This window comes from Solanum stenotomum, unplaced genomic scaffold (assembly GCF_019186545.1).
Source record: "Solanum stenotomum isolate F172 unplaced genomic scaffold, ASM1918654v1 scaffold23074, whole genome shotgun sequence".
Taxonomy (NCBI): Eukaryota; Viridiplantae; Streptophyta; class Magnoliopsida; order Solanales; family Solanaceae; genus Solanum; species Solanum stenotomum.
Window position 1 is genome coordinate 3,254 of NW_026027324.1, and position 27,375 is coordinate 30,628.

The 27,375-nt window shown below is 34.3% G+C and overlaps 1 protein-coding gene and 1 pseudogene across 1 annotated transcript; one reads left to right on the plus strand and one right to left on the minus strand.

The window, feature by feature from the left end:
• Positions 1 to 3,048: 3,048 nt before the first annotated feature.
• On the minus strand, positions 3,049 to 9,613 carry LOC125851160 (uncharacterized). The gene is made up of 2 exons (XM_049530943.1): positions 9,458 to 9,613; positions 3,049 to 3,374 (listed from the first exon to the last, which is right to left on the minus strand). The coding sequence occupies exons 1-2, from the start codon at positions 9,599 to 9,601 to the stop codon at positions 3,276 to 3,278; spliced, it is 243 nt and encodes an 80-aa protein (XP_049386900.1). The 5' UTR covers positions 9,602 to 9,613; the 3' UTR covers positions 3,049 to 3,275.
• A 4,306-nt stretch (positions 9,614 to 13,919) lies between these two features.
• On the plus strand, positions 13,920 to 20,004 carry LOC125851161 (putative F-box protein At1g26515; annotated as a pseudogene).
• Positions 20,005 to 27,375: the final 7,371 nt, after the last annotated feature.

The following is a 27,375-nucleotide window of genomic DNA, read 5'->3' on the forward strand; positions in this document are numbered from 1 at the left end:
AGTTAGCCCCAATATCTGTTTCTTTCTTTTTCAATGGAAGAGACATGCACGCTTAATGCCGACTCATATACATGATTTAAAATTACAAACGTATACATAGGTCATACGTTGGATGTAGTATGAGGACAATAATTACTAGAAAATATTTTTCGAAAGCGAGTGAATTACTCTTCCTTATACTAAAAAGAAATGCCTCTGATCAAGTGATTATGCAAGACATGATTCGGACTAAGTTTTGATTATATATTTGTATATCGCAAGATGAACGTCGGATATCCTAAGCCGCTTACAAAACAAATTTTGGCTACGCACTAGTTTAAATTCATTGTCACAACTCACAAAGTAATAGTGGATGACAATAATATATGTTTAAAATTCTGAATTCGTTTCCGTTCAAATTGTGACAATCATGGATAACTATAATTAGCAAGCAAACTAATAGATAACATACTGATTGACCACTTATTTTAATCATGTGGTTAATGTCTTTATGCAAGGTAAGCAGTAATTAAGAACTATAATAAGGTGATTTATTTGGATGTGACATGATCTCAATTCTCACAGACAAAGATTATAAATAATTGGGGGGCATAAGCCCTTTCAATAATTGCCAAGTGGGAGTTAAGAAGCAAAAGGGCGGCTCATACTGAAAACTTGATAGAAGAAACATTATGCAATAATTAAACTAATTTAATAGCAACATACTCAATTTTCACGATCAGAATTATGATAGGATGAATATAATCTCTTCATCTTAATTAGAAGTTTCAGATTTAAATTTAACATAAAAGCAATTCCATGTTAAGAAATGTTTTCTTCTTAAATGTGTGTTACACAACGTGTATCTAAAATAATCGAGACTTTAATATGAATATCGCACATCATATTAAAGACAAAAAAAAAAAGAAAAGAAAAAACAAATAGTAGTCAATTTTCTTTTTTGGAAGAAAAAGGGGGGCACTAACTTTTGAGAAGCTATAAAAAAATGCCGACCAGAGTTCCTTGTGACAGTGGTTCAGAATCAGCTAAAAGGCTTTTGAAGTCCTTCACGTTACTTTATATTATACATATTCACATAATAATATTCATATTTCATTGTCATGGCTTTAAGTACCTCATATAAGGTGGGAGTGTAGAAAGGGGGTAGGATAAGACTTTAATTTTTTTTAATTTTTTTTTTGGTTTACTTTTGTACCTAAATTTCTATTGACCTAATTAATTTCGATGCACATTAATAGGTAGGAGCGTAGCTAAAGATGCAGAAAGGAGTTTAGGGCTTATCCGAATCCTATATGTAGGACATGATTGCATATAAGGTCATATATTATTTTTTATGTATGTATAATTTACGAAGAACTTCGCTATTATCTATGGACCCGTTAAAAGAGAATAAAATCCTTCATATAAAAATGATTGATATTTCATTGTCCTGGCTTCAAGCACTTCATAAAAGGTGGGAGTGTAGAAAGGGGTAAGATAAGGCTTCATGTGAATGTTTTGTTTTTTATTTTATTTTTTAAATTTGATATCTAAAATTCATCAACCTAACTAATTTAGATGCACATTAGTAGGTAGGAGCGGAGCTAGAGGATCAAGAAGGGAGTTCCGGGCTCATCCAACCCCTATATATCAAATAATCACACTGTATACATAAGGTCGAAGTACATATAACTAATCATGAACTTTCCTGATGTTTTCCTACCTCCACTATTGTTAGAGGGCTCATTAACGATAATAAAACATTCAAAGCAAAAATAAATAACTATTATTCTCAGAACTCGACACATCGAGATGTTTACTTTTAGGATATGATAGTAGTAGGGTTTGAATGGTTGTGTAGATTGCTGACTTGACATTGTCAATGGCGTTAGCAAGCCGTCAGAGTAGAATACAAACAATGAACACAGCTTTTATGGCCTCATATGGGGTTAGGTCAATTCTTATAGTGAAAGAAAGGTACTCTAACCACTTTCCACATGTAAAAGTAATTTTCTAACGTTGACTAGTTCAATAACCACTTCAAAAAGTTGTACGCAAAAAAATATTGATGTTCATATTTGGATTGATTAGTTTGTACACAAGTAGTGCAAACTTATTGTGGCCTTTCAAGATTCATCATCACATGTGAGTACACCAGATTAGATATAACTTTTGTATGGCCACTACTATAGTTGTTACCAAACAACTTGTCGTCACCAAAAGATGTGGTGCATTGAATAGGGTTGTTCCTCCCTTAACAAAAGAGGTCTCGATTTCGAGCTCTGGATATGAAAAAGTCCTTTGTAGGAAGATTGGAAACCAAAAAAAATAAAGACAGACAGCTTTTCTGCATATGACATGTCCAGACTTGGACAATGATTTCCATTTCCTGTTTCTACACCTAATCCAACTGTTCAAGTTTTTCCCAATGAAATGCACTCGAGGCTAAGACGATCTAAATACTCCTTGATCGACATAATCTTAATCGAAATCACCAATGTGAGAGTTGAGAGTTACACCAGAAATATGCAAGGACTCCATTTCAAACTAAAGGGCTAGCCTTTGCTACTGAAGAGGGACCAAAATCACCTAAGCAAAACAATCAGACTTGGACAGAAACGCTATAAGTCAGATGTCTTGCAATCTGGCCATGACCAAACAAACTTGTGATCAAACACAAACAGAAGCACGACCTCAGAATAGATTCTACGTGATAAATTTTGTCAGCGATGTAAATACTCAGTACACCTAAGCTAAGAAAAGTATACTTTGGATCACCAAAGATGAAGGAGATAGTTGTCTCAGCTATAACANTACACCAGAAATATGCAAGGACTCCATTTCAAATTAAAGGGCTAGCCTTTGCTACTGAAGAGGGACCAAAATCACCTAAGCAAAACAATTAAACTTGGACAGAAACGCTATAAGTCAGATGTCTCGCAATCTGGCCATGACCAAACAAACTTGTGATCAAACACAAACAGAAGCACGACCTCAGAATAGATTCTACATGATAAATTTTGTCAGCGATGTAAATACTCAGTACATCTAAGCTAAGAAAAGTATACTTTGGATCACCAAAGATGAAGGAGATAGTTGTCTCAGCTATAACATGCATGATCTAGAGTAACCATGTGAAAGTGAGACATCCAAATCACTTCACCAGATACTAACATAACGCTAACAGGTAAAGTAAAATTCAGGGGCAGTCCATTAATGTCGTTAACCTTGCAAGCAGCTGTCACGCATACTTCATTTTGCCTCTTCATACTCGGTCACCCTTTTCAGAACTAACTCTAACTGGTTTTTAACTGCACATTACTTATTTGTCCAGCATCAACCTCTGAAGTTTCGGATGGAGGTGCTTCAGAACATGCCCTCAAGACAGCTTCATTCTGCAGAAAACAAAAAATGTCAAACCTTTGTATATCTAACATATATATAAGATAGGGATATAATTTCACAAAATTTGATTCAAAACACACATCATCGAGAAGAAATGAAGTCAACAAAACAAATGATATTTTAATTATATCAGATCAGAACGTTGGAAGCAACTTAGACAGGTAAAATCAAACCCAATATCGCAAGTCAAAGGACTAGAGATTCTACTATCATTGCTTATTTTGGGTGAGAAAAAGGAATCTTACTACATAAAGCTAAGAGAATATTCTCATTTTACAGTTCAGAGAGGTTAGATTTGAAGGAGAGAGCCAGACCTAGTGAATCTAATCAACATGGTTTTGTACAATACTAGCATTTCATAGGCCTTTACGCCATAAGATTGGTAATTGGATGAGAAAAAAATCAAGTGCAAAAGACTGAAAACATAAGAAGTTTTTATAGTCTCACTAAAAACGCTTCAAGATAGTACCCTCACTGAGAGAGACCTGCTCTTTAATCAGCAAAAATGATAGATGAATATTCACCTGGGGAGGGGTTTCTCTACAGAGGACCAACAAGCCATCCTTCACCTCCTAAACTTTACTGAAGGACAACTTCCTTTAGATACCTTGGAGCGATACTTAGCACCAAAAGAGTGTCAGTACTACAATGTCAGCCCCTGCTAAAGGATGCTGGGCAGGACTAAATCTTGGACTAACAAGTTTATATCTTATTCAGGGAGGGTCTTTTCCATTCAAGTTTCATGGGAAGGTTTTTGTTCTGCTTAAGAAGAAAGTGAAACTTACTGCGGCCACATGTAGAAGGTTCTTGTGGACGGGTGGGACTCATATATCAAACAAAGCCATGGTAGCTTGGAATAAAAGTATGTTCACCAAAGACAGCTGGGTGGTTGAATGTCATAGATGTTGCTACATGGAACAAGGTAGCCATAAGTAAGCTGTTGTGGAACATGTATGGAAAAGGATACACTTTGGGTAAACTGGATACACAGTTATTATGGGAGACAGAAACATTATAGATGACATTTCTAAACAATAATCATCGTATTAGCATTTGGTGTCTTGTTTGATAAGGCATCACCAATACTTTTACAGAGTAGTGGTTAGATCGACTTTGTTGCATAGGGGTGTATTTTTGACCAGTCAAGAACTCTCATGTGTGATTCGGGACAAGGTAGGAGTGACTTTTGTGGCGGACAAGATGCAGAAGGCAACACTGAGATGGTTAGGGCATGTCAGGAGATGTACAAACACACCATTGAGTAGGTGTGAGAGGCTGACGTGGGAGGGCTTGAGGAGAGGTAGAGGTATGCCAAAGAAGTATTGGGGATCGGGTAGGACATTGCAAGACTTTAGCTCAACTAGGATACGACCCTTGATAGGAGGGTGTGGAGGGCGAGAATAAGGGTAGAAGGCAAGTAGTAGTTAGTTTTGCGTTTTGCTTTTCTTTACCAATAGTATTAGTATTATTTATTAGCTCCATATTTCTCATTCCTAGTTTTCTATTACTACTTGTTGTCTCTTATGCTTCGATTTTCTTCTATCCTACTGTTGTTACTGCTTATGTTTCCATACATGTAGTGTTCATGCTTGTCTTGAGCCGAAGGTCTATCCGAAACAGCATCTCTACCTGCACAAGGTAGGGTTAGGGGTATGCGTACACACTACCCTCCCCTGACCCCACTTGTGGGGTTACATTAGGTATGTTGTTGATTCGTAAACAATCATCTAGATTGTACAAAAAATACCCAAGACCAAGAAGTATGTACTTGAAGTTGGTTACTTCATGGAAGAACTTCTGCATGGACAGTTTCTCTATTAAAATTGTTCTACCAAAAACTAAGGGGTGACTACAAGAAGGAAATGTAGAGGAAAATTGTGTGCAACAACTATGGACTGCCTCGATGGATTTTTATTCTTTGGCTGACTGTGAATGGGAAGTTATACACAAGACGTAAGCTTATCAAATGGGGTGTCATCAGCTTCCATGCTTGCCCTTTGTGTGGGAAAGAGGATGAAAGTATTACTCACTTATTATTCCAATGTGTATCTGCTCTAGTGTGGAAAAAGCTTCTGGTATGGCAAGGAATTACCAGTGATCCTATGTGTTGGGAGGAAGAACTGAACAGGACTGTACAACATGCTAGGGATAAGAGCATAAAATCTGAAGTGTTTAGAAGGTGTCTAGCAGCTCATGTCTACTAAGTTTGACTTGAGAGAAACCAAATAGTGTTTGCAAACAACAAGCAGTCATTGTGAAGCAGATAGTCCAAGAGGTGCACATTAGAGGTTTTATGAAGAGAAAACTCAAGAGTATGGATGCAGAACCACAACCACTACATTAATTAGCTTCATTTTCGTTCTGATAGCATGTTTGTGTTTAGAAGGCAGTGAGATGATGCAAGTTTGGGGTTCTTTGTCCACTGCATTATCCTCTGGTTTTGTTTAGTGCTTAGGCCATCTCCAACCCATAACACCAAATTTTACACTAAAATGGTGTCATGACACCATTTTAGTGTAAACCAACTCCAATGGACTACACTAAACTTTATACTAAAAAGGAATATTCTTTTTAAATTCTTCTATCTCTTTAATATTATATTTTATTTCATAAAATAAATTTATGATAAAATTTATTTTAATTTCTACATAAATATTCAACTTCCAAGATTATGTTATGAATTTTTCAACTTTGACGCAAGTCCTTCACTACTTTATTGAATGTTTATTGTTATGTTATCTAAAGCGCATTGTGTTATTTAACAATATATCATATTTGCACTTTTTATTTTTGTGAATGGCTATATCTTTTTATACAATTATAATTTATAATAAAATTAACTTATATTTTTTATAAAAATAACATATACGGAAAATTAAATAGAAAAATTATACATCAAAATATAAAAATTTAAATTATAAAGATATTACATTAAAATAATTAGGTACATTAGGGACTTAATTAAAAACATACAATTTATAATATTGAAAGTGTAATATAATACAAATAATAATAAAATAATCAAGAGTACAACTAATGTTGATTAGGGCATCTCCAACCCCAAAATTTGGTGTTTTCATCTCCAACTCAACACTAAATTCTACACTATTATAGTTTGTGAATAGTGTCACACCAATTTGGTGTGACAATATTCATCAACATCAAGTATGTTCTTGATTTTTTTTGAACTTTTATTTTTATTATATAACACTTTTAATTCAACGTATTACAAATTGTATGTTTTTAATTGAGTCCCTAAGATACCTAATTATTTTTTATGTAGTTCATCAATAGAGAATTTATGGGAGCAATATACTAATTTTGAAAGTTGAATATTTATGTAAAAAATTAAAATAAATTTTACCATAATGTAATATTTATTTAGTTGTATTTCATCAATGATTTCACTTTTATTTGAATTATTCATTAATATTTATAATGTATAGTATTTGCTTGTGATTTATATTATTTAAAATTTTCTGATATAAAATGATTTTGTATTAAATGATTATATGAGAAAAAAATATGAATTATATAGGGTGAAATGAAAAAAAAAAGAAGAGATTTATTTATGAAATTAGAAAATATAATTAAAATAAAAATAAAAATATAATATTGAATAGAGAGAAGAATATAAAAAGAATATTTTTTTTTATTGTAAAATTTAGTGTAGTGCATTGAAGTTGGTATACGCTAAAATGGCATTGACACCATTTTAGTGTAAAATTTGGTGTTATATGGACACTATTCCCATTATAATAGTGTGAAATTTAGTGTTGGGTTGGAGATGAAAAACACCAAATTTTACACCAAAATAGGATTTGGTGTAAATTTTGGTGTTAGATTAGAGATGCCCTTAAACTCTCTCAACTTGGTAACAAAATTTCATTTATCATCAAAAAAGAAAGAAAAAGGATGTCCTCAAAAATAACCTAGAGGAAAGAGGTAATGATCTATTCTGAAACACCAAAATAGAAATTAGGGTGTGCTTCATGAGGGAAGAAAATATACATGACAACAATATATACACATATACTAAATATTAAACACACATAAGGATGACATATAATGAACATCTACACAAACTATATTGACCCTAGAAACAAGACTATGTTTTCAAACCATTGTGGATAATTTTGAACTTCTGAGCTACAATGTAATGAGCTTATTAAATAATGTACTCTTCATTCAAGTTGATCAATCCCATTCATGGATACTGAAAACAAATCAGATAAATCATGGTGGATTACTGTCAGTTAAGATCAAGACCACAAGACATCAACTATTCGAGACTACATATTTTATCTCTATATGTTGTAGGTAACCTCACTTTTAGGCAAACTAACTATCATTACAACAAAAAGAACAAACCTAGTGTGATCCCACAAGTGGGACTGGAAACTAACTATCATTACCTGAGCAAAAAAAATAAAAATTGTTGATCAGCTTTGCTAAATAGTTCATTTAAGCAGTTTTGCTTTTCCATTGTTGAACTGATCATACCAGTCATATAGTATAGTTTTATTGAGAAAAAACGGTCTAGAAAACAACAACTACTACTTCACCTCAATTCTCATCTAGTTGTAGTCCCTTTATAAATCTTTACTATCCAAGTCGCTCCATTTAAACGCCTTCTCAATCCAATATAAAGTATCCTTTGGGTTTATTCCTCAAGGTAATTTTAAAAGGGAATAATGACCAGTGAATTACCTAATTCAGCCTTCATTACATGAATATTTGCATCTTAAGATCATTAGTTCCTCAATAACATAGTCAACATAATTGTCTCCAATTTAAACATAACATAGAGCACCCAACTCAAGGCCAATCAAGTGAAACTCGGGTACTATCTTACTCGAGGAACCAAGTGTCCTTCGACTTTTGTCCAACTTAAGAAACCCCTAAATGATACATAAAACATGCAAATGAGTATTATCAACCAACACTGCCTAAAACTACACAGCATCATACAAGAAAAGGATATCCAAAGATCAATAATTATAAGACAGACATTTCATTTGTTGGAAATAATATTTCAAAGGAAATTCAAATTATATAAGCCAGTGGAATAAAGCTTTGAATAAGGCGATAAAGCCGAAAAATTAACTGGAGCTTGTGTGAGCCATAAAAAGAAGAAGGCAGTTCCCACGTTCACGCAGGGTCCGGGGAAAAGGTTGCACCAAAGAAGACTCATTAAAATTCTTAGGCACCAAAAGAAGAAGGATTCACTTTTTCTTTTTGATAACCGAGAAATCCATTTGTGACTAGCCCTTTGGACAAATCACAGCCTTCTAAACTCGGTGGATAATGAGCCGGCCCCTCTACCCTTATCCACTTAAATACCAGGCTTCGCTTTGCATGGTGTGGGGTAAGAAGGATTCACTTTTTCTTAATCCACCAAGCATTCTGACACAACCCACAAGCACAGGTGTCAAGTAAATCTGCCAACTAAGTCTGGAGAAGTTCAGCTCATTCAAGACGAACTAAAAGAAGGAATTTTCGGACAAACTGGGTATGCAGGAAAAGACATTTCCAAAAGCAAATACCACAACCATTAGATCTCAAACTGGAGTTTTAACATATGGACAAAGTAGTTTAAGACAAAGGAACTCTTCGCAAAGGACTTTTGAAATGGAAGCCCCCATACACAAACATTAATTTAGATTTCCAAGTTCCGCTATGGTATGCCGCTTTTGGTTTATATAACTATAAACAACATATCAATAATCTCAACCCAATAAACAGTCCCAAACGTGTGATCTCGAGTTAGTATTCCAGCAATAACATTCCATATTTAAAACGGAGCTAAGAAATGCCAAGAAACATGGAATCTTAGTAATTCACCTGAAATTTCACCTTATTATTATTATTTCTTATAACTTATTAATCGATTCTCCGCCTTGTAACACACTCCCCATTTCTTCTAGGTATAATAAAAAATAAAAATCCAAGAAACGGTGTTGGGTATAGTTGAATTCATTGAATCTATACCCCATCCACCTCATAATGTTCATTAACAGAGTAAAACCCTAAACGTTTACAAGTAAAGAGTGAAGGGAATAGAAGTAGGAACCTGCCAAACACGGCGAAGACGTTTCTTGGCATTAGCTTTGCGAGTAGATGTGAGCTTAATTCTCTTCCAAACAAGGCCGCCGGAATCATGCTTCTTCACTATTTCCATAACCCTTGTACCAAAAAATGCACCCCATGTCGCCATTTTTCTCCGACTAGTAGAGAATCACCATTTCTCCATCTTTATTTATGCCCCGGCACAAGGACACATTGGGCCTAGTACTAACAAAGCCCATTACAAATCAATCCAAATGACTTTTTTTTCTTTGGGTTTTTATCATATTTGTTGGTATGGTAACTAAAAAAAATAATGGAAAAATTATCTATATACACATTTTATTTTGTCATAATCTCTAAAATTCTCTACTATTTAAAAAAAAATCAAAAAAACCCTCGCAGATACATCACTCTCCTCTCGCTGATACATCTTTATCCCCTCTCAGATACATCCCTCCCATTTCTGATACATCCCTCCCCTATCATATACATCCTCACCTATGTATCAGGATGTCCAGTGATGTATTTGGAATCCATAAATTTTAAGGAATTTTAATAATTTGAAAAAAAGTAGGGAAATGATGTAATTAGCTCTTAACACTATGTGATTTTAGTAAATTATATAAAAATAATTAGGGGAATTTTCATAAATAACACTATTTATGACCAATATAATACACATATTAGTAACCACAAATTTTAAATTAAAGATATGTGAACAATAAAATAAAAATTCAAAGTGTTCAAAGTGGGAAAATTATGGGGATAAGCAAACATATACGAGTTAATTAGCTAACATAGCTATAGTTTGAATTAATTACGGCTCACAACTTAATTTTAGCTACATTTACGTCGCATCTCTCCTCCCTTCCTCTCTCTGTCGCCTCTCTCCTCTTTTATACATATACAAATACAAATATAAATTGTCAAATACAAAATATATCTATAAATATATAATTATATGACAGATATACAAATACAATTAGTCTCTCTCCACTCTCTACCATCTCTCGCTCGCCTCTTTCCTTCCCCTCCCAATCTCGCTCATCTCTCTCCTCTCTCTCTCTCTCTCTCTCTCTCAATCTCGCTCACCAGATATACAAATACATATGTATACCAGTTACGAGGGGTGTTCGTGGTTCAGTTTGGATCAGTTATTGATTAAAATCAAAACCAAACGAATTTAGTCGGTTTTTTTAAATTTCTAAAACTAAACCAAACCAAAAGAAACAAAATAACCGTCGGTTTGGTTATTGTCGATTTTGGTTTGGTTTGGTTCAGTTTTTCTGATTTATTCGGTTTGAAAGTAATTTTTTTTTGGAGGAATAAATAACCAAACCAAAACCAAAACCGACTAATTGTATATCGAACCAGATGGCAAAAAAAGGGGATGCTTGCTGTGAATTACAAATAAAATAAACTATAGCTATATCATTTAATTTGAATTAATAGTTTGTTATTTCATACAATTTTTCCATAATTATATTAAGAGCCCGTTTGGATTAACTGAAAATAACAACTTTTAAGTCAAAAATAAAAAGTTAAAACTTAAATGACTTTTAAGTCAAAAAAAATAAAAAGTAGGGGAAGTCCTACTTTTGGTTTTTAACATTTCTAAAGTCATTTTAAACTTATTTTAAATTATTTTTAACTTTGGCAAACACTCACAAAAAACTAAAAATGACTTAAAAATAGATTTGACCAACTTTTAAACCAACCCAAACAGGCTCTGAGTCAATTATAAGCTAATAAAATCAATATTATTAATCTAATAATTTTAAATAGTGAACAATGTAGCTAAAACAAATATAATACATAAAAATTCTTTAATAATTACTACATAATTCGTTGTCTCTATTTACATAAATTTGGTTAAGAGGGTTAGGGAGGAGTGACGGTGAGTATGTTTTATCGAGGAACAATTGTTAACCTTTTTTAAAGATAGTATAATTTAAAATATTCGAACAACACAGTGCAATAAAAAATAATTAGACTTAGGTACGTTTACTAGTAATAAAGTATGATGATATTGTTGAGTTATGAAAATATAGTAACCGTTCTTTATTTCGAGATAAGACATAGAAACACTCCTAAACTATGGTGAAATTGTCAATTTACATAACTTTTGATTTTATCGATTGCATTGATGCATGTAATGGAATCGAGTAACACTACAAGAAAACTGTGAATTACATGGGGATTTTCCTGGGAATTAGTATGAAAATTTGTAGGAAAATAAGTTTCCTGCGAATTTTCATACTATTCCCTAGGAAAATTTCCATCTAATTTACACTTCTTTTGTAGTGTAAGCTGAATCTTGTCTATTTCAATCCATCAAGATTTGCCACATCCCTTCAATTGCTCAGAGTGTAATTATAAAGAATTCAAACATCATATCCACAGTTAGTCCATTCATAGCATGACACATCGAATTCGATATGAGAAATTTTTGTATTATTCTTTTACTTCAATAGTAGTGTTGATAGTGTTGAACACAGAGGCGTAAATAGGTGTATATCTATCTTGAAAAGCTGACATAAATTATGATATAATTAATTGTGCACCTATGAAGAGTATAGGTTTATCATTATGTTGTTGGAACAAGCTAGAAAAATCATTCACGAGACCTGGGTTCGAATCTAGCTACAACGCTATTTTATTGTTTTTACTTTTGAAGTTTATCTTAGAGGTTATTTATTGTTTTTATTTTTTAAGTTTATCTTAGAGCTTATGTAATATTGGTGCATCCGAAGTCTTATTTTTATTTTTTAAATTTATCTTAGAGTTTATTTATTATTTTTATTTTTTAAGTTTATCTTAGAGCTTATATTTGAGGTAAGGTAATTTATATTTGAGCTAAGGTAATATTGGTGCACCCGAAGTCTTCAAATCCTGGATTCGCCTCTCGAACGTATTTACTAGTTGTATCATCCGCAATACCTTATTATCTTTATCAGTACATTGTGGGGAAAGCTAGTAGCAGAGGTACTGATCGATTTTGTTGGATAAACTGTAATCAGAGGCGGAGCCAAGGTTAGGAGTTTGGAGGTTCTAAATCAATTTTGTTTGGGGGTTCACATGTTAATATACATATATTTATTTAATTTACTAATACAAATATATGGTCTACGAAAAAGCTAGTGGGTTCGTCCGAACCCATGAACCTCACCTAGCTGCGCCTCTGATTGTAATGTGGTTAAAAACCTGCAGTATTGGTGTATGTCTGCTCCTTCAACTATGTTTGTACCAATAACAACAAAGGTACAACATTTAGGATATTGTAACCAATAATTGCAAAATGATTCAATAAAAAGAACATATGAATTCCAAAAAATCTCAAATGGAAAGAGACTTAATTTCTACCTAACCAGTCTTTCTACGTAACTACAAATGCCTTGGATTCCATAGTTCTTAGGAAGCCCCTTAATTTCTAATTTTCTCCAACTCTGTCTCGTGACATCATAACAGAAACAGAAAGTACCCGACTTCAAATTCGCGGTGAATAAAAGATCTCCATCACAAGATGCAAACCTGCATGATAATACGACTTTTTGTTGTATGTCCTCCCATGTTGAAGGAAACTGAATGATATGACTCTTCCATTCATCTTCTTTTCGAGTTTGTTCTAAAACAAGCAAGTGGATATATTCATGTGCGCCCTTTTTTATGATGAATGGCTGCTAATTTACCCTTCACCTCTATTAACTTGTAATGGCACTAGGGAGTTGCGTTTTTCCCTAATACAACGAATTTGAACTTTTCAGATTTAACATCAAATCTAGCTATAGCAAATTCATTATGGAAAGCAAACTTATAGATAACTCCATTGATGTAAACCTCGGGTATCCTGCACACATTATGAAGGGAACTGTTAACCTCTTTCCATGATTCGTCTATGCCTAAAGTGAAAATCCAGCGCTTTATGTAACTTTCGCGAACATGATTTGTTGTTGCAACAATTTTGTACTTTTTTTCTTCAGGCTCAAAACCAAACGAATAGTAACAACAAAGAAGAAAATCATATTTAGGCTAGGAAGAAATCATACTTCTCTTGTACTAGGGTTAAAAAATTGTAGTAGGTTGATTAAATAATATTTCCCAAATGCAAAATAAATCGTTAACGCAATTAAAACGAGGCCAATTCAAATGAGGGATATTGAATGGGATTGCATCAAAACTCTGAATTTGAACAGAGTTTTTTTCATGTTATTTTGCTGAACAGATGTGTAATAAAATTCGCTTGCGTGGAAAACGAATTTTGTTCCACTGGGACGGGTCACAGATCGACATCTATGGGTATCGATAAAATTTGATTCGAAAATAAGAGAATTAAAGAATTTGTTACCATAATTGAAACACATTAAAGACTTAACAGGAAGCCATGAGAATATTTCAATGAGCATTTCTTCGGGAATGGATGGATTCATCTTCACACTTTCAAGCTAATGTTGTGCATAGACAACAATATGACTAACATAACTCTGCTTTCTCAATTCAAATTTTCTTTTTCATTTTATAATCGAGTAATTCCTGAGGCTGGTGGTGGTGCACTTTTTAGCTGTATCCATGAAAATATTTCCAACTGTGCGGGAATCGCGCTTCATGGACATTAAACACAGAGGTCTATAACCTTTTACCCTAGCTTAACTTGTTTTGCTACTACAACTAGTGCCAACCTGGTACAACATAAATATATACTCTTGTTTTGTTTCGAAGGTTTTTCTTGGTGTCACTATTCACTAGGTTTTCAGCCAGAAGAAAACAAGTACAAAGTTCTTTCGACAACAACTTATGTTCGACAAGGTTACACAAAAAGTAGGGTTTTCACTTTAGGCATAAATGAGTCATGTTAAATTTGACAAGATTCAAAGATGAATTAATGTGAAAATTTGGTAGTTAAGAAGATAATTCTTCATTGGTACAAAAGTCAAGATAACATCTTTTGTAGGTGAAATTTAGGTGAACCATAAAATGGTTTCACAAGGTAAATCTTGACATTTTGACACATTGTGATGTCATGGATGACATCAATAGGAAGAATTCACTCCTATAAATAGGTAGTTCCTAATTCATTTGTGACACACCTCTCACTTGCCTTCTCATCTTCAAAGGCATTTAATCTTCTTTCTTTCTTGTAGTATTTCACTTGTACTCTTTTGGAGTGAAATAAATATTGATTGGTTGTGTTCGAGGAGTAGGCAAAAGAAAACAAAAGTTTGCCGAACCTCGTTAATTCCTGGTGTTCTTTTTATTGTTGTCTTATCTACTATTTATTAGCTACCTTTAGATATAGCAGTTGTGATTTCATCACTCTCTATATATTCGGCTTCCGTAATAATTGGTATCAGAACCAAGGTATTATCTGAGTATGCTCTGTGGTTGCAACACAGTCTGAACTTCCACATCAGAAAATATTTACTTTTGTCTTTGCATTGTTAACTAGTAAATAGTATTTGTAGCAAAAATGGGAGACAATAAAAATGATGAGTCCACATCGAATGTCAATAATACGTCATCATTGGCATCTTCGCTTATGACATGAATTGTGTCAAATGCAAAATTTGCAGTTGAAATTTTTGGCGGGTCAGGACATTTCAGAATGTGGCAAGGTGAGGTTCTTGATGTTCTTTTTCAACAAGGCTAGATATTTCCATAGAAGAAAAGAAACCAGACGGTATAGGAGAAGAAGATTGGAAGATTATCAACCGTGTTGCTTGCGGTACCATTCGATCTTACCTAGCAAGAGAACAAAAGTATCCATACATAAAGGAAACATCTGCAAATAAATTATGGAATTCATTGGAGGAGAAAATCTTGAAGAAAAACAGTCAAAATAAACTTTACATGAAAAAAAGACTATTACGTTTCACTTATATTCCTGCTAGTACAATGAATGATCATATCACCAGCTTTAATTAGTTGGCGACAAATTTGCGGAATATGGACGTGACTTTTACGGATGGAGATATGGCCTTAATGTTGTTAAATTCACTTCCAGATGAGTTCGAGCACCTTGAAACTACTCTACTGCATGGGAATGATGAAGTATCTCTCAAAGAAGTTTGTTCTGCCTTATATAGTTATGAACAAAGAAAGAAAGAAAAACAAAAGGGCGGAGAAACAAAAGCTCTGATTGTGAGAGGTCGTTCTCAAAATCATGTGAGAACGAAGAATGGGAGATCCAAGTCAAGATCCAGACTCAGCAAAGATGAATGTGCCTTTTGCCGAGAATAAGGGCACTGGAAGAAATACTGCCCAAAGTTGTAAAACAAAGCCAAACTAAATAATGAGAAGGCTGTCATGGATTCAAATGTGGCTGATTGTGATGACTCCACTTACTCACTAGTTACAACAGATCCATCCAAATCATCTGATGTATGGTTGATGGACTCAGCTTGTAGCTATCATATGTGTCCCAATAGGGACTGGTTTGTTGATTTACAAGAAGGAGAATGTGGAGTTATTCACACCGCAAACAATAATCCTCTTACCGCATATGGTGTTGGTTCAATTCGATTAAGGAATCATGATAGATTGACCAGAACATTAATAGATGTTCGGTATGTATCGAATTTGAAGAAGAATCTCATTTCTGTTGGAGCCCTAGAGTCAAAGGGATTCAAAGTCATTGCGGATAATGGCATAATGAGAATATGCTCCGGTGTGCTGGTGGTAATGAAGGCAATTTGAAGAAATAATAACATGTACCACTATCAAGGTAGTATAATGATTTGGACAACAACAACAACATCCAATGACGACAAGGAGGCAGAAATGACCAGGCTGTGACATATGTGCTTGGGACATGCTGGAGGAAAATCCTTGAAAACTTTATCAGATCAAGGATTGCTAAAAGGAGTAAAAACTTGTAACTTGGAATTTTGTGAGCATTGCGTCAAGGGAAAGCAAACAATGGTTAAATTTGGAACAACTATCCATAATACTAAAGGTATTTTGATTATGTTCATTCAGATGTTTGGGGTGCTTCCAAAACACCTTCATTAGGTGGGAAACACTATTTTGTAACCTTTGTTGATGACTTTTCCCGAAGACTGTGGGTGTATACGATGAAAACAAAAGATGAAGTATTGAGAATTTTTCTCAAATGGAAGGCTATGATAGAAACTCAAAGTGGCAAAAAAATCAAGTGTCTTCACACAGACAATGGTGGAGAATACAAAAATGATCATTTTTAGAAAATTTGTGAGGAAAATGACATCGTCAGACATTTCAACGTCAGAAATACACCACAACAAAATGGAGTGGCAGAACGCATGAACTGAACTTTGCTGGAGAAGGTTCGGTGTATGTTGTCCAATGCTGGCTTGGGCAAAAAATTTTGGGTTGAGGCAATAATATATGCATGCCACCTCATTAATCGTCTACCATCTGTTGCTATAGGTGGGAAGACACCATTAGAAAAATGGTATGGAAAACCTGCTGAAGATTATTGTTCTTTATATGTATTTGGCTCAATTGCATATTATCACGTAAAAGAGTCAAAATTGGACTAAAGAGCAAAGAAAGCTTTATTTATGGGAATTACTTCTGGAGTCAAGGGATATCATTTATGGTGTCCAGAGACAAGAAAAAGTATTTTCAGCAGGGATGTTACCTTTGATGAATCTGCCTTCACAAATAAGGTAACAATTGAAGAAGTCAAACAAACTGATGGTGATTCAAAGCAGGTGGAGTTTTAGGGAAAGATAATTTTCCCAACACATGGATCAAATGAGGAAACAACAGAAGTTTTTCCTCTGGAAGAAGAGTCAGTCGAAAGGGAGGTTCCATCTCAAGAACTTCAACTACAACTTGAATTAATAGCAACCAGCAAGCCAAAAAGGACAATAAGAAAACCTGCTCGACTCATAGATGTGGTGGCTTGTGCGGACTCAATTGCAGCGGATGACATTCCTACCACTTATAAAGATGCAGTTCAAAGTTCAGAAGAAGCTAAGTAGAGGTTTGCCATGGATGAAGAAATGCAGTCCCTTTATCAGAATCATACATGGAAATTGGCCAATCTCCAGGATGGCAAGAAAGCAATTGGGTGCAAATAGGTATTTGCAAAGAAAGAAGAATTTCCTAACCAAGAAGATGTTTGCTACAAAGCAAGATTGGTGGCCAAAGGATACACTCAAAAGGAGGGAATTGACTATAATGAGGTATTTTCTCCAGTTGTGAAACACTCCTTCATTAGAGTTTTGTTGGCTTTGGTAGCACAGTTGAATTTGGAACTAGTTTAGTTGGATGTAAAAACTGCATTTTACATGGAAACTTGGAAGAGGAAATCTACATGACTCAGCCAGAAGGATTCAAAGTTGATGGAAAAGAAAATATGGTGTGCAAACTTGAAAAATCGTTGTATGGATTGAAACAATCTTATAGACAATGGTACAAACGATTTGACAAGTTTATGTTGCAGCTAAGGTACATAAGAAGCAAATATGATCATTGTGTGTATTTGCTCAAGCTTGAAGACGATTCCTTTATATATTTTCTCCTATATGTTGATGATATGTTGATAGCTTCTAAAAGTCAAGAGGAAATTGAGAAGCTAAAGATTCAACTAAAAAAGGAGTTTGAGATGAAGGATTTGGGTGAGGCAAAGAGGATTCTTGGCATGGAGATAAAAAGAGATCGACATTCAAAGAAGCTTTTTTTATCTCAGAAAGAATATTTGAAGAGGGTACTAAATCGATTTGGCATGAAACTCCGCTTGCTCCTCATTTTAAGCTTAGTGATGCTATGTCGCCAAAGAATGAAGTTGCACGAGAATATATGTCAAGAGTACCATATGTGAATGTTGTTGGTAGCTTGATGTATACAATGGTTTACACAAGGCCGGATAGTTCACACGCTGTTGGAGTTGTAAGCAGGTACATGCATAATCCTGGATAGGATCATTGGCAGGCTGTAAAATGGATTCTACGATATATTCATAATACTGTAGATATTGGCTTGGTTTATGAGCATAAAGATAGTCAATATCTTGATGGATATTGTGACTTAGATTATGCAGGTGATTTGGACAAATGAAGATAAACTACTAGTTATGTTTTCACTATTGCAAGCACACCAGTTAGTTGGAAGTCTACTTTGCAGTCAGCAGTTGCTTTGTCTACCACTGAGGCAAAGTATATGGCAATTACAGAGCCTGCAAAGGAGGCAATTTAGCTTCAAGGATTGCTTAGAGAGCTTGTTATTGGACAAGAAGGAATCACAATATTTTGTGGTAGTCTAAGTGCTATTCAATTAGTAAAGAACCAAGTTTATCATGCAAGGACGAAGCACATTGATGTCCGATATCATTTCATACGAGACATCATAGAAGAAGGTGGAGTCACAGTGCAGAAAATTCATACTACGGATAATCCTGCCGATATGCTGACAAAAGTGGTGCGGTCAAGTTTCAACATTGTTTGAACTTGATCAACATTGTTGAACATTGAAGATTGAGGTTGAAGACACAATCAAAAGTTGTTGAGAGAAAGTTGAAAATGGATAATCTTGCCAAGGTGGAGATTTGTTAAATTTGACAAGATTCAAAGATGAATTAATGTGAAGATTTGGTAGTTAGGAAGATAATTCTTCATTGGTACAAAAGTCAAGATAATATCTTTTGCAGGTGAACTTTAGATGAACCATAAAATGGTTTCACAAGGTAAATCTTGACATTTTGACACATTGTGATGTCATGGATGACATCAATATGAAGAATTCACTCCTATAAATAGGTAGTTCCTAATTCATTTGTGACACACCTCTCACTTGCCTTCTCATCTTCAAAGGCATTTAATCTTCTTTCTCTCTTGTAGTATTTCACTTGTACTCTTTTGGAGTGAAATAAATATTGGTTGTTTGTGTTCGAGGAGTAGGCAAAAGAAAATAAAAGTTTGTCGAACCTCGTTAATTCCTGGTGATCTTTTTATTGTTGTCTCGTCTACTATTTATTAGCTACCTTTAGATATAACAGTTGTGATTTCATCACTCTCTATATATTCGGCTTCCGCAACAAGTCATGGAGGGAGACTAAACACATTCCCTCCACTATTCTTTGGAAGCCCAGGATTTGCATCAATGGAGTTATCTATAGGTTTGTTTTCCATAGAGGACTTGCTATAGCTGCATTTGATGTTAAAACTGAAAATTCCAAACTTTTTGCATTGAGGGATGTCTCTCAATATGGGTGGTCTTACGAGTTAATAGAGCCGAAGGGTAAACTAGCTGTCTGATTATTAAATATGCTCATATGAATATATCCACTTGTTTGTTTTAGAACAAAATTGAAAAGAAGAAGAATGGAAGAGTTATACCATTCAGTTTCCTTCTACATGGAAGAATATACAACAAGAAGTCATACCCGATGTCAGATTATCATGCACGTTTTGTGATGGGGAGATTTTATTCAGTACGAATTTAAAGTCTGGTACTTTATGTTTGTGTTATGATGTCACGAGACAGAGTTGGAGAAAATTAGAAATCAAGGGGCTTCGTAAGAACCACTACATCATAGGCATTTGTAGTTATATAGAAAGACTAGTTATGTAGAAATTAAATCTCTTTCTATTTGAGAATTTTTGCAATTCATAGGTTCTTTTTTTGCATCTGGATATCAAACCTATAAGATTTTAGTGTAAAATATGAGGACAGTGTGGCTAACCTCACTGTCGACTACAACAACCAAGGGTATCGCAAAACCTGGGCTTCGGGTTTGGCATAATGCATGATACAATTGAACTGGTCTTCATTTGTTTGTTTGTTTAAATTATTTGCTTTAGTCCCAATATGGAACGACATGGCCTTATAATCATGGACCAAAGTTGCAGTAGTCTGCTATCTTAACTGTTTTCACTGAAGCACAACAGACGTATCATGCGAAAGATACTATTATCTCAGAGGGAGAATCTTCTGTTACTATGATCAATGTTATATCTACAGAAGGGCTTGGTATTTAATTAAGTGGAGAAGGCCTAGAGATAGGTCCATTATCCACCGGAATTTCATGTTATAGTATTACTTTATCACATGAAAGAAAAAGAGCTCAGATATATTGTAAAACTCTACTGATTGATGAGTCAAGATTTCATCGACAACTTTGCAAATAAATGCTGCTGTAGTTGTCAGCTTTAACATTGCAACATCATGATCCCACCTCTCTGCGCCAACATAATTGCACATATCGTCCAACATGATTTGGTTGCGACTTGAACTATATGGCTCCATGAAGTCGTATGCTTCCTTCAGTAGCCTAGCTCTCTCTAATAGATCAACCACACAACCATAATGTTCCATCTTCGCTACAAGTATGAATTCACGTGATATCACTTCAAATGACTTAAAACCCCAAATCAACAAGCTGGACATGCGCACAAGCTGATAGAACTGCCACAAAGGTAATCTCATTTGGTTGCAGCCCCCTTGCTCTCATCTTGACGTACATCGTTAATGCGTGCTTTTCCCTACCATTCAAAGCTACGTAAGAAATCATAGCATTCCAAGAGCAAATCTGCTTGCTAATTATTGCATCAAATACCTTCAAAGCATATACCAAACAACCCATCTTCCCCATAAACGCGATCAACGTGGTTGTCATGAAGACACTCAACACCACACCAACATCCAAAAACATTCAACAAAAAAGAATACTAACAAAAGTAGCCTATATACCATCATTTACTCGAAAAATTTAACAGCAACCTCAGAGTGATTATCAATGCACCATAATGGCTGATTCTTTTATGGACATTAAACTCGAATATGTGGTATTCATGAAGACACTCAACTCCTAATACTTTACCATGTAAGCACGTATTTGCTTCCAAAGATATAATGCCATACCAACATCCAAAAAGTTTTTTATGTAACCTTTTCGAACATGCTTTGTCATCAAAACAACTTTGGACTTCTTTTCTTCGGGCTCAAAACCTAATGAGTGGTGATGGTAAGCAAAATCCTTATCCAGGTCGGGAAGAAATCTTACTTCTTTTGTATTGCGATTGAAAATTGCGGCAGATAAGGGTTCCCAAGCTCAAAATAAACCATTAGCAGAGATAGAGACTTTTCCATCTTCCTTTGCTTAGCCATGTAGAAAGAATTTTGTTCCACTAGGATGAGTCATAGAGTGATTATCAATGCACCATAATGGTTGATTCTTCTATAGACATTAATCTCTTGAGGAAATAGCCCTGTTGTGTTATGTATTTATTATCTTTGCATTACATCATTCAACCAAAATTCAATTTTAAAGCAGAAACTACTCTAAATATCTTTACTAGTACAGGGGAAGCTAGCAGCAGAGGTATGTACTGATTATTTTTGTTGGACAAACTGTAATTGTTAAAAACCTAACCAACAAGTGCTGTGCAGAATGATATCGGCATATGGCCATATACGGTATATCGTTCCATGTTGGGACTAAAGCAAATAATTTGACTCGTGACTAGTGAACGAACAAACAAACGGAGACCAGTTCAATTGTATCATGCATATATGCCAAACCCGAAGCTCACGTTTTGTGATACCCTTCGTATTGATGTATAGATATTTGACAGAAAAAACTAAAAATATAAAGAATTTATTTAAATTTAACAAATTCCCTAAACCAAAACTCACAATCAAATAATATCATCTATGAGACTCTTACCATATACTAAATGCTACTATCAAAGGTCTCCACATAACTATAAATGCCATAGATGAGGGTCTCCTCAGGAAGCCCCTTGATTTCTAATTTTCTCCATCTCCTTCTCTTTCTCGTTGCAATGAGATCATAGCACCAGCATAAAACACTTGAGTTAAAGTTGCGGATGAGTACAATCTTTCCATCACGAGACATGCAGGATGCTATAGATCGAAGCACTTTGTAATTCCAGTCTGAAGGAAATCGAATGACACGTCTCTTCCATTCTCTTTTTCGAATATGCTCTAAAATCTACAAGTCGAAGGAGTTGTTTACCATGTGACAATCCACTACTGCTAATTTTCCCTTCACCTCTATTAGGTGGTAATAGTACAGCCAGGTAGATTCATTCCACAATGTAATAATTTCAAAATTTCCAGATTTAACATTAAATGCTGCAATAACAGATTTGTAAGCACTATCAAACTAATAGATAACTCCGCTAATGCAAACACTAGGCTTATCGTATAGAAGAGAAGGGAAAATGCTTTGAGTTTTTCTCCACGATTCATCTATGCCTAAAGTTAAAACCCATTGTTTTATGTACCCACTTAACTTTTCAAAAAAAAAAACACTTTGTACTTGTTCTCTTGTGGCTCAAAACCTATTAAATAGTTTCCACAAGAAGTACCTTTATTTGGGTGTGGAAGAAATCTAACTTCTCTTGTACTAGGGTTTAAAATTGCAGCAGGTTGATTAGATAATAGTTCCCAAATGCAAAATAAACCATTAGTGCAATTCATACGAGATTTATTTGTAGGTTCAATAAATCTCTCAGGTTGAAAAGGGCAGGAAAAGATATTTCCATCTTCCTTTAGATCAACCGCATAAAAAAATATCCCATTATGGAGTAACAACTTTGTTCCACTGGAACGACGACGTCTACGGATATTCAAAAAATCTTATTCGAATATCAGAGAATTACATAATCTAGAAACACGCTTGAAACGCATTAACTATTTAACAGGAAGCCATGAGAATATTTCAAACATTATTTCATCAGGAATTGAGAATTTCATCTTCATCTTCTCCATAGTTTTTAATGTTTTCAGAAACTCTCTTTTTGCCTCTCTATACTTTTGTTTCTTTTGGTTTCTTTGTAGTTAGACTAGGACTACAACTACAACTAGGAAACTAAAAAATACAGAGAACGTTTTTTTTTTCATGGTGGGGGTGGGGTGGGGGTAGGGTAAGGGTTTTAAATTTTCTTTAAAAAAATCATGTATTTGATATTTTTTACACATAAATTATTTTTTGACTTCTTTGATTATTATTATTTGAGTATTTTATTTTATTTTGTTTTTTTTCTTTTATTCATTAGTGTAAAAATAAGAGAAATAAATAGAAAGAAGTGTAAATGAAAAAAGTTTAAAAAGTTCCAAAAAATAATTGAGGTTATATTGTAACTTAGTTTTATATTTGTAAGAAAAAATGGTGCATTTATTATTAATTTAATAAGAAAATTAAATGAAAATAAATAAATTTGACCTTTAAAATAATAAATCCAAATTAGTAGATGAATAAAATAGTCAATAGAAAAAAATTACCTCTACTAGATTATTTTTAATTTAATAAAAAATATTTTTTCACTTCCATCAGAGGAAAATGGTATATGTGATTATAACAATAGCCAATATATATGAGTCAATTTCATAACAAGGATATATCAACTTTTAATAGCAAAATTGAGAGGTATATAAGGATGGCAATGGGGCGGTGTAGGGCGGGGGCGGTGCGGGTTGAACTTAACCCGCAAAATTTTTAATCCGGCCCGCCCCGCCCCGCATAACAACTCTTTTCATTTTCAACCCGCCCCAACCACCCCGCCCCGCATGAACCTGCCCCGCATAATTTTTTTAACATTTTTTTTTTCTAATTATGTTTGATACTAAAAATAAAATTCATAAAAATAAATTCATTTTTTCATTAAGTTGTATTAATTTAATAGGATAGTGACTTAAAATTTTATTTTTTAGAAGTCAATTGAGAAATATGTAAGAAGTTGTATTATTTTTTATTGAACCATTTTCATTTATTATCTTGAATATTTTAGTAGCTTTAATGAAATTATCTTAATAAATAATGTTTTATCACTTTTATAACATGTAAAAAGTTAAAATTAAGTTTGAACCCACATAAAATCACAAATATCCGCAACCCACCCCGCCCCACATTAATTTTTAAAAAACTCACTTCAATCCTCCCCGCACCACACAACCTTAAACCCGCCCCACCCCACATACCCTTAAACCCACCCCGCCCCGCCCCATTGCCATCTCTAGAGGTATATCAGGACCTTTTCCTTTTAAAATAACGAGGAGCTCTAAATATCAAAATTGGTGAAGGCCAAGGTTGCTTAGGCGTAAGGTGTGCAACTTCACTGATGGTTTCATCTATGATAATGAAATGGTTCAAGAGAGTGAAGTGCTAGGATCTCATAGGCAAACACCCTGACGACAGTACAAAGTATAAGGGGAAACGGTCTGAATCTCTCTCCATGACTCGTCTCTGCCTAAAGTCAAAACCCAGTGTTTTGTGTAACCTTCTTGAACATGTTTTGTTAATCAAAACAACTTAGTACTTTTTTCTTCAGGCTCAAAATCTAATGAATAGTTATTGCTAACAGAATTGTTATTTAGATTGGGAGGAAATTTTACTTCTTTTGTACTGGGATTGAAAATTGCAGCAGATGAGGGTTTCCAAACGCAAAATAAACCATTAACGCTATCCAACCAAGAATCTGAATAACAGCAGAGTCCATCAAAATTCTCAGTTTGAAAAACAAAGATAGAGACTTTTCCATCATCCTTTGCTCAGCTGTGTAGAAACATCTCTCGTCATGGAGAGAATTATTTGAGAATTTTGTTCCACCAGGATGAATCTATGGATATCACTAATATCTGATTCGGAAACAAGAGATTAAAATCTGATTTGGAGACGCTTAACGAGTTGACCGGAAGCCATGAGAATTACTTGCTCAGATTATTTTAAAAAATCAATGAAGTCTATATAACTATATTTTACTAGTAATCAGAACTGTTCTGACAAATTGCCAGAACTAGATTCTATTTGTGAGATTTCAGTTATAGCTACTCCTAAAAGAAATTTATCGCCGTCAAAATTTTCAGGCCATATACTTGTTCTCAATCGACAACAGGGGGGTGTAGGCCAACTCAACATCAAAGAAAGTGATAATTTGGGTATAATGTTTTACCATTAACTCTATAGTATAACGAAACAGAAAAATGTTTATGTTGTACCAGGTTGTTGTTGTAGAAAAACAAGTTAAACTAGGGGATTACTAGGGGAAAAATTGTAGACTACTGCGCTTCCCACACCATTACATGTTAGCTGAAACGTGCACCACCAGCCCTAGGGGATTTCTCGTTTATAAAAAAAGAGGAAAAAAATCAGGATCGACAAAGTAGAGTTTTGTATAATTAAGAATATGTAGTTACAGGTTTACTAGTGAAGAAATTTTACTTCTTTGACTCGTTACTAGTGAACAAACAAACAATTATATAATGCATTATGCCAAACCCAAAGCCCAGATTTTGCGATACTCTTGGTTGTTGTAGTTGACACTGAAGTTAGCCACACTGTTCTCATATGTGTATGTTGTACATAGGTATTTGACATTAATAAAACAAAACAATAAAATCATAATCTATAATTAAACATATACTTTTATTGAGATGCTAATTTTACACCAAAACCTTTAAGCTTGATATCCAGATGCAAAAAAAACAACATATGAATTGCAAAAAATCTCAAATGGAAAGATACTTATTTCTACATACCTAGTCTTTCTACATAACTAAAAATGCCTTCGATGTTGTGGTTCTTAGGAAGCCCCTTAATTTCTAATTTTCTCCAATTGTTTCTCGTAACATCATAACACAAACATGAAGTACCTGACTTTAAATTCGTGATAAATAAAATCTCATCATCACAAGACGTGCATGATAATATGTCATCGGGTTTGACTCCTTGTTGCATGCCCCTAAATGTTAAAGTATTCCATGTTGAAGGCAACTGGATGATATGACTCTTCCATTCTTCTTCATTTCGAGTTTGTTCTAAACAAGCAAGTGGATATATTCATGTAAACGTGTTCCATAATCAATGACAACTAGTTTACCCTTCAACTCTATAAACTCAAAAGACCACCCGTGTGAGGGATCCCCCAAGTCAATAAGTTTGGAAATTTCAGTTTTAACATCAAATACAGCTATAGCAAGAGTCCTCTATGCAAAACAAACATATAGATAACTCCATTGATGCAAATCCCGGGCTTGCACAGAATAGGAGAGTGAATGTTTTTAGTCTCTCTCCATGACTTGTCTATGCCTAAAGTGAAAACCCTGTTTTTTGTGTAACCTTTTTGCACATATGCTGTTGTCGAAAGAACTTTGTACTTGTTTTCTTCTGGCTCAAAATCTAATGAATAGTGACACCAAGAAAACCTTCTTTTAGGTTGGGAAGAAATCTGACTTCTCTTGTACTTGGGTTTAAAATTGTAGCAGGTTGCACAGATAGTGGTTCCCAAATTAAAACTAAATTGTTAACACAATTCAAAAGAGAATCTACATGGATATGAAAGGAGAGTTCACCAAAACACTCAACTTGAAGAATTGAGGCAGAGTTTTTTTGCTGATCAGGAGTGTAATAGAATTTACTGCCGTGCAAAAGGAATTTTGTACCACTGGGACGGGTCAGAGATCCATATCTATGTATATCTGTAAAATCTGATTCGAAAACAAGAGAATTAAAGAATTTTGTAACACACTTGAAATGCATTAAAGACTTAGCTGGAAGCCATGAAAAAAATTTCAATGATTATATCTTGATGAATTCATCTTTACACTTAGCCCTAAAAGTTGGACGCCCTTTTTATTTTTAAATTTTTTATAATGTCTAAAAACCCTACCATTATTCATCAATTTGTGTTGGTTTTATTTATGACTTCAGGGCGTTTGGTATCCTCAAAAGAAAGGTTTTCTATTAGTATTAGGAGGAGATAAAAAGGAAAATTAGTAATAAGTCATTTTTTAGGAGTTGTATTTTTTATTTTTAATATTACTAGGGGAAAAGTTGACTACTTGTTTAATGTTCATGAAGTGCGATTTCCGCACAGTTGGAAATATTTTCATGGATACAGCTGAAACGTTCCCCACCAGACCAGTTCATTACATCATCTAGATAGGCCACGAGTTCAACGTTCTCCCTAATTCTAACAT

What these genes read in the sequence shown, in the direction of transcription:
- LOC125851160 (XM_049530943.1), bottom strand. Translation starts at nt 9,601, where the DNA reads ATGGCGACATGGGGTGCATTTTTTGGTACAAGGGTTATGGAAATAGTG. An exon ending in GTCTTCGCCGTGTTTGGCAG is followed by an intron (nt 3,375 to 9,457) that starts GTTCCTACTTCT and finishes TGTTTTCTGCAG; the next exon opens with AATGAAGCTGTCTTGAGGGC.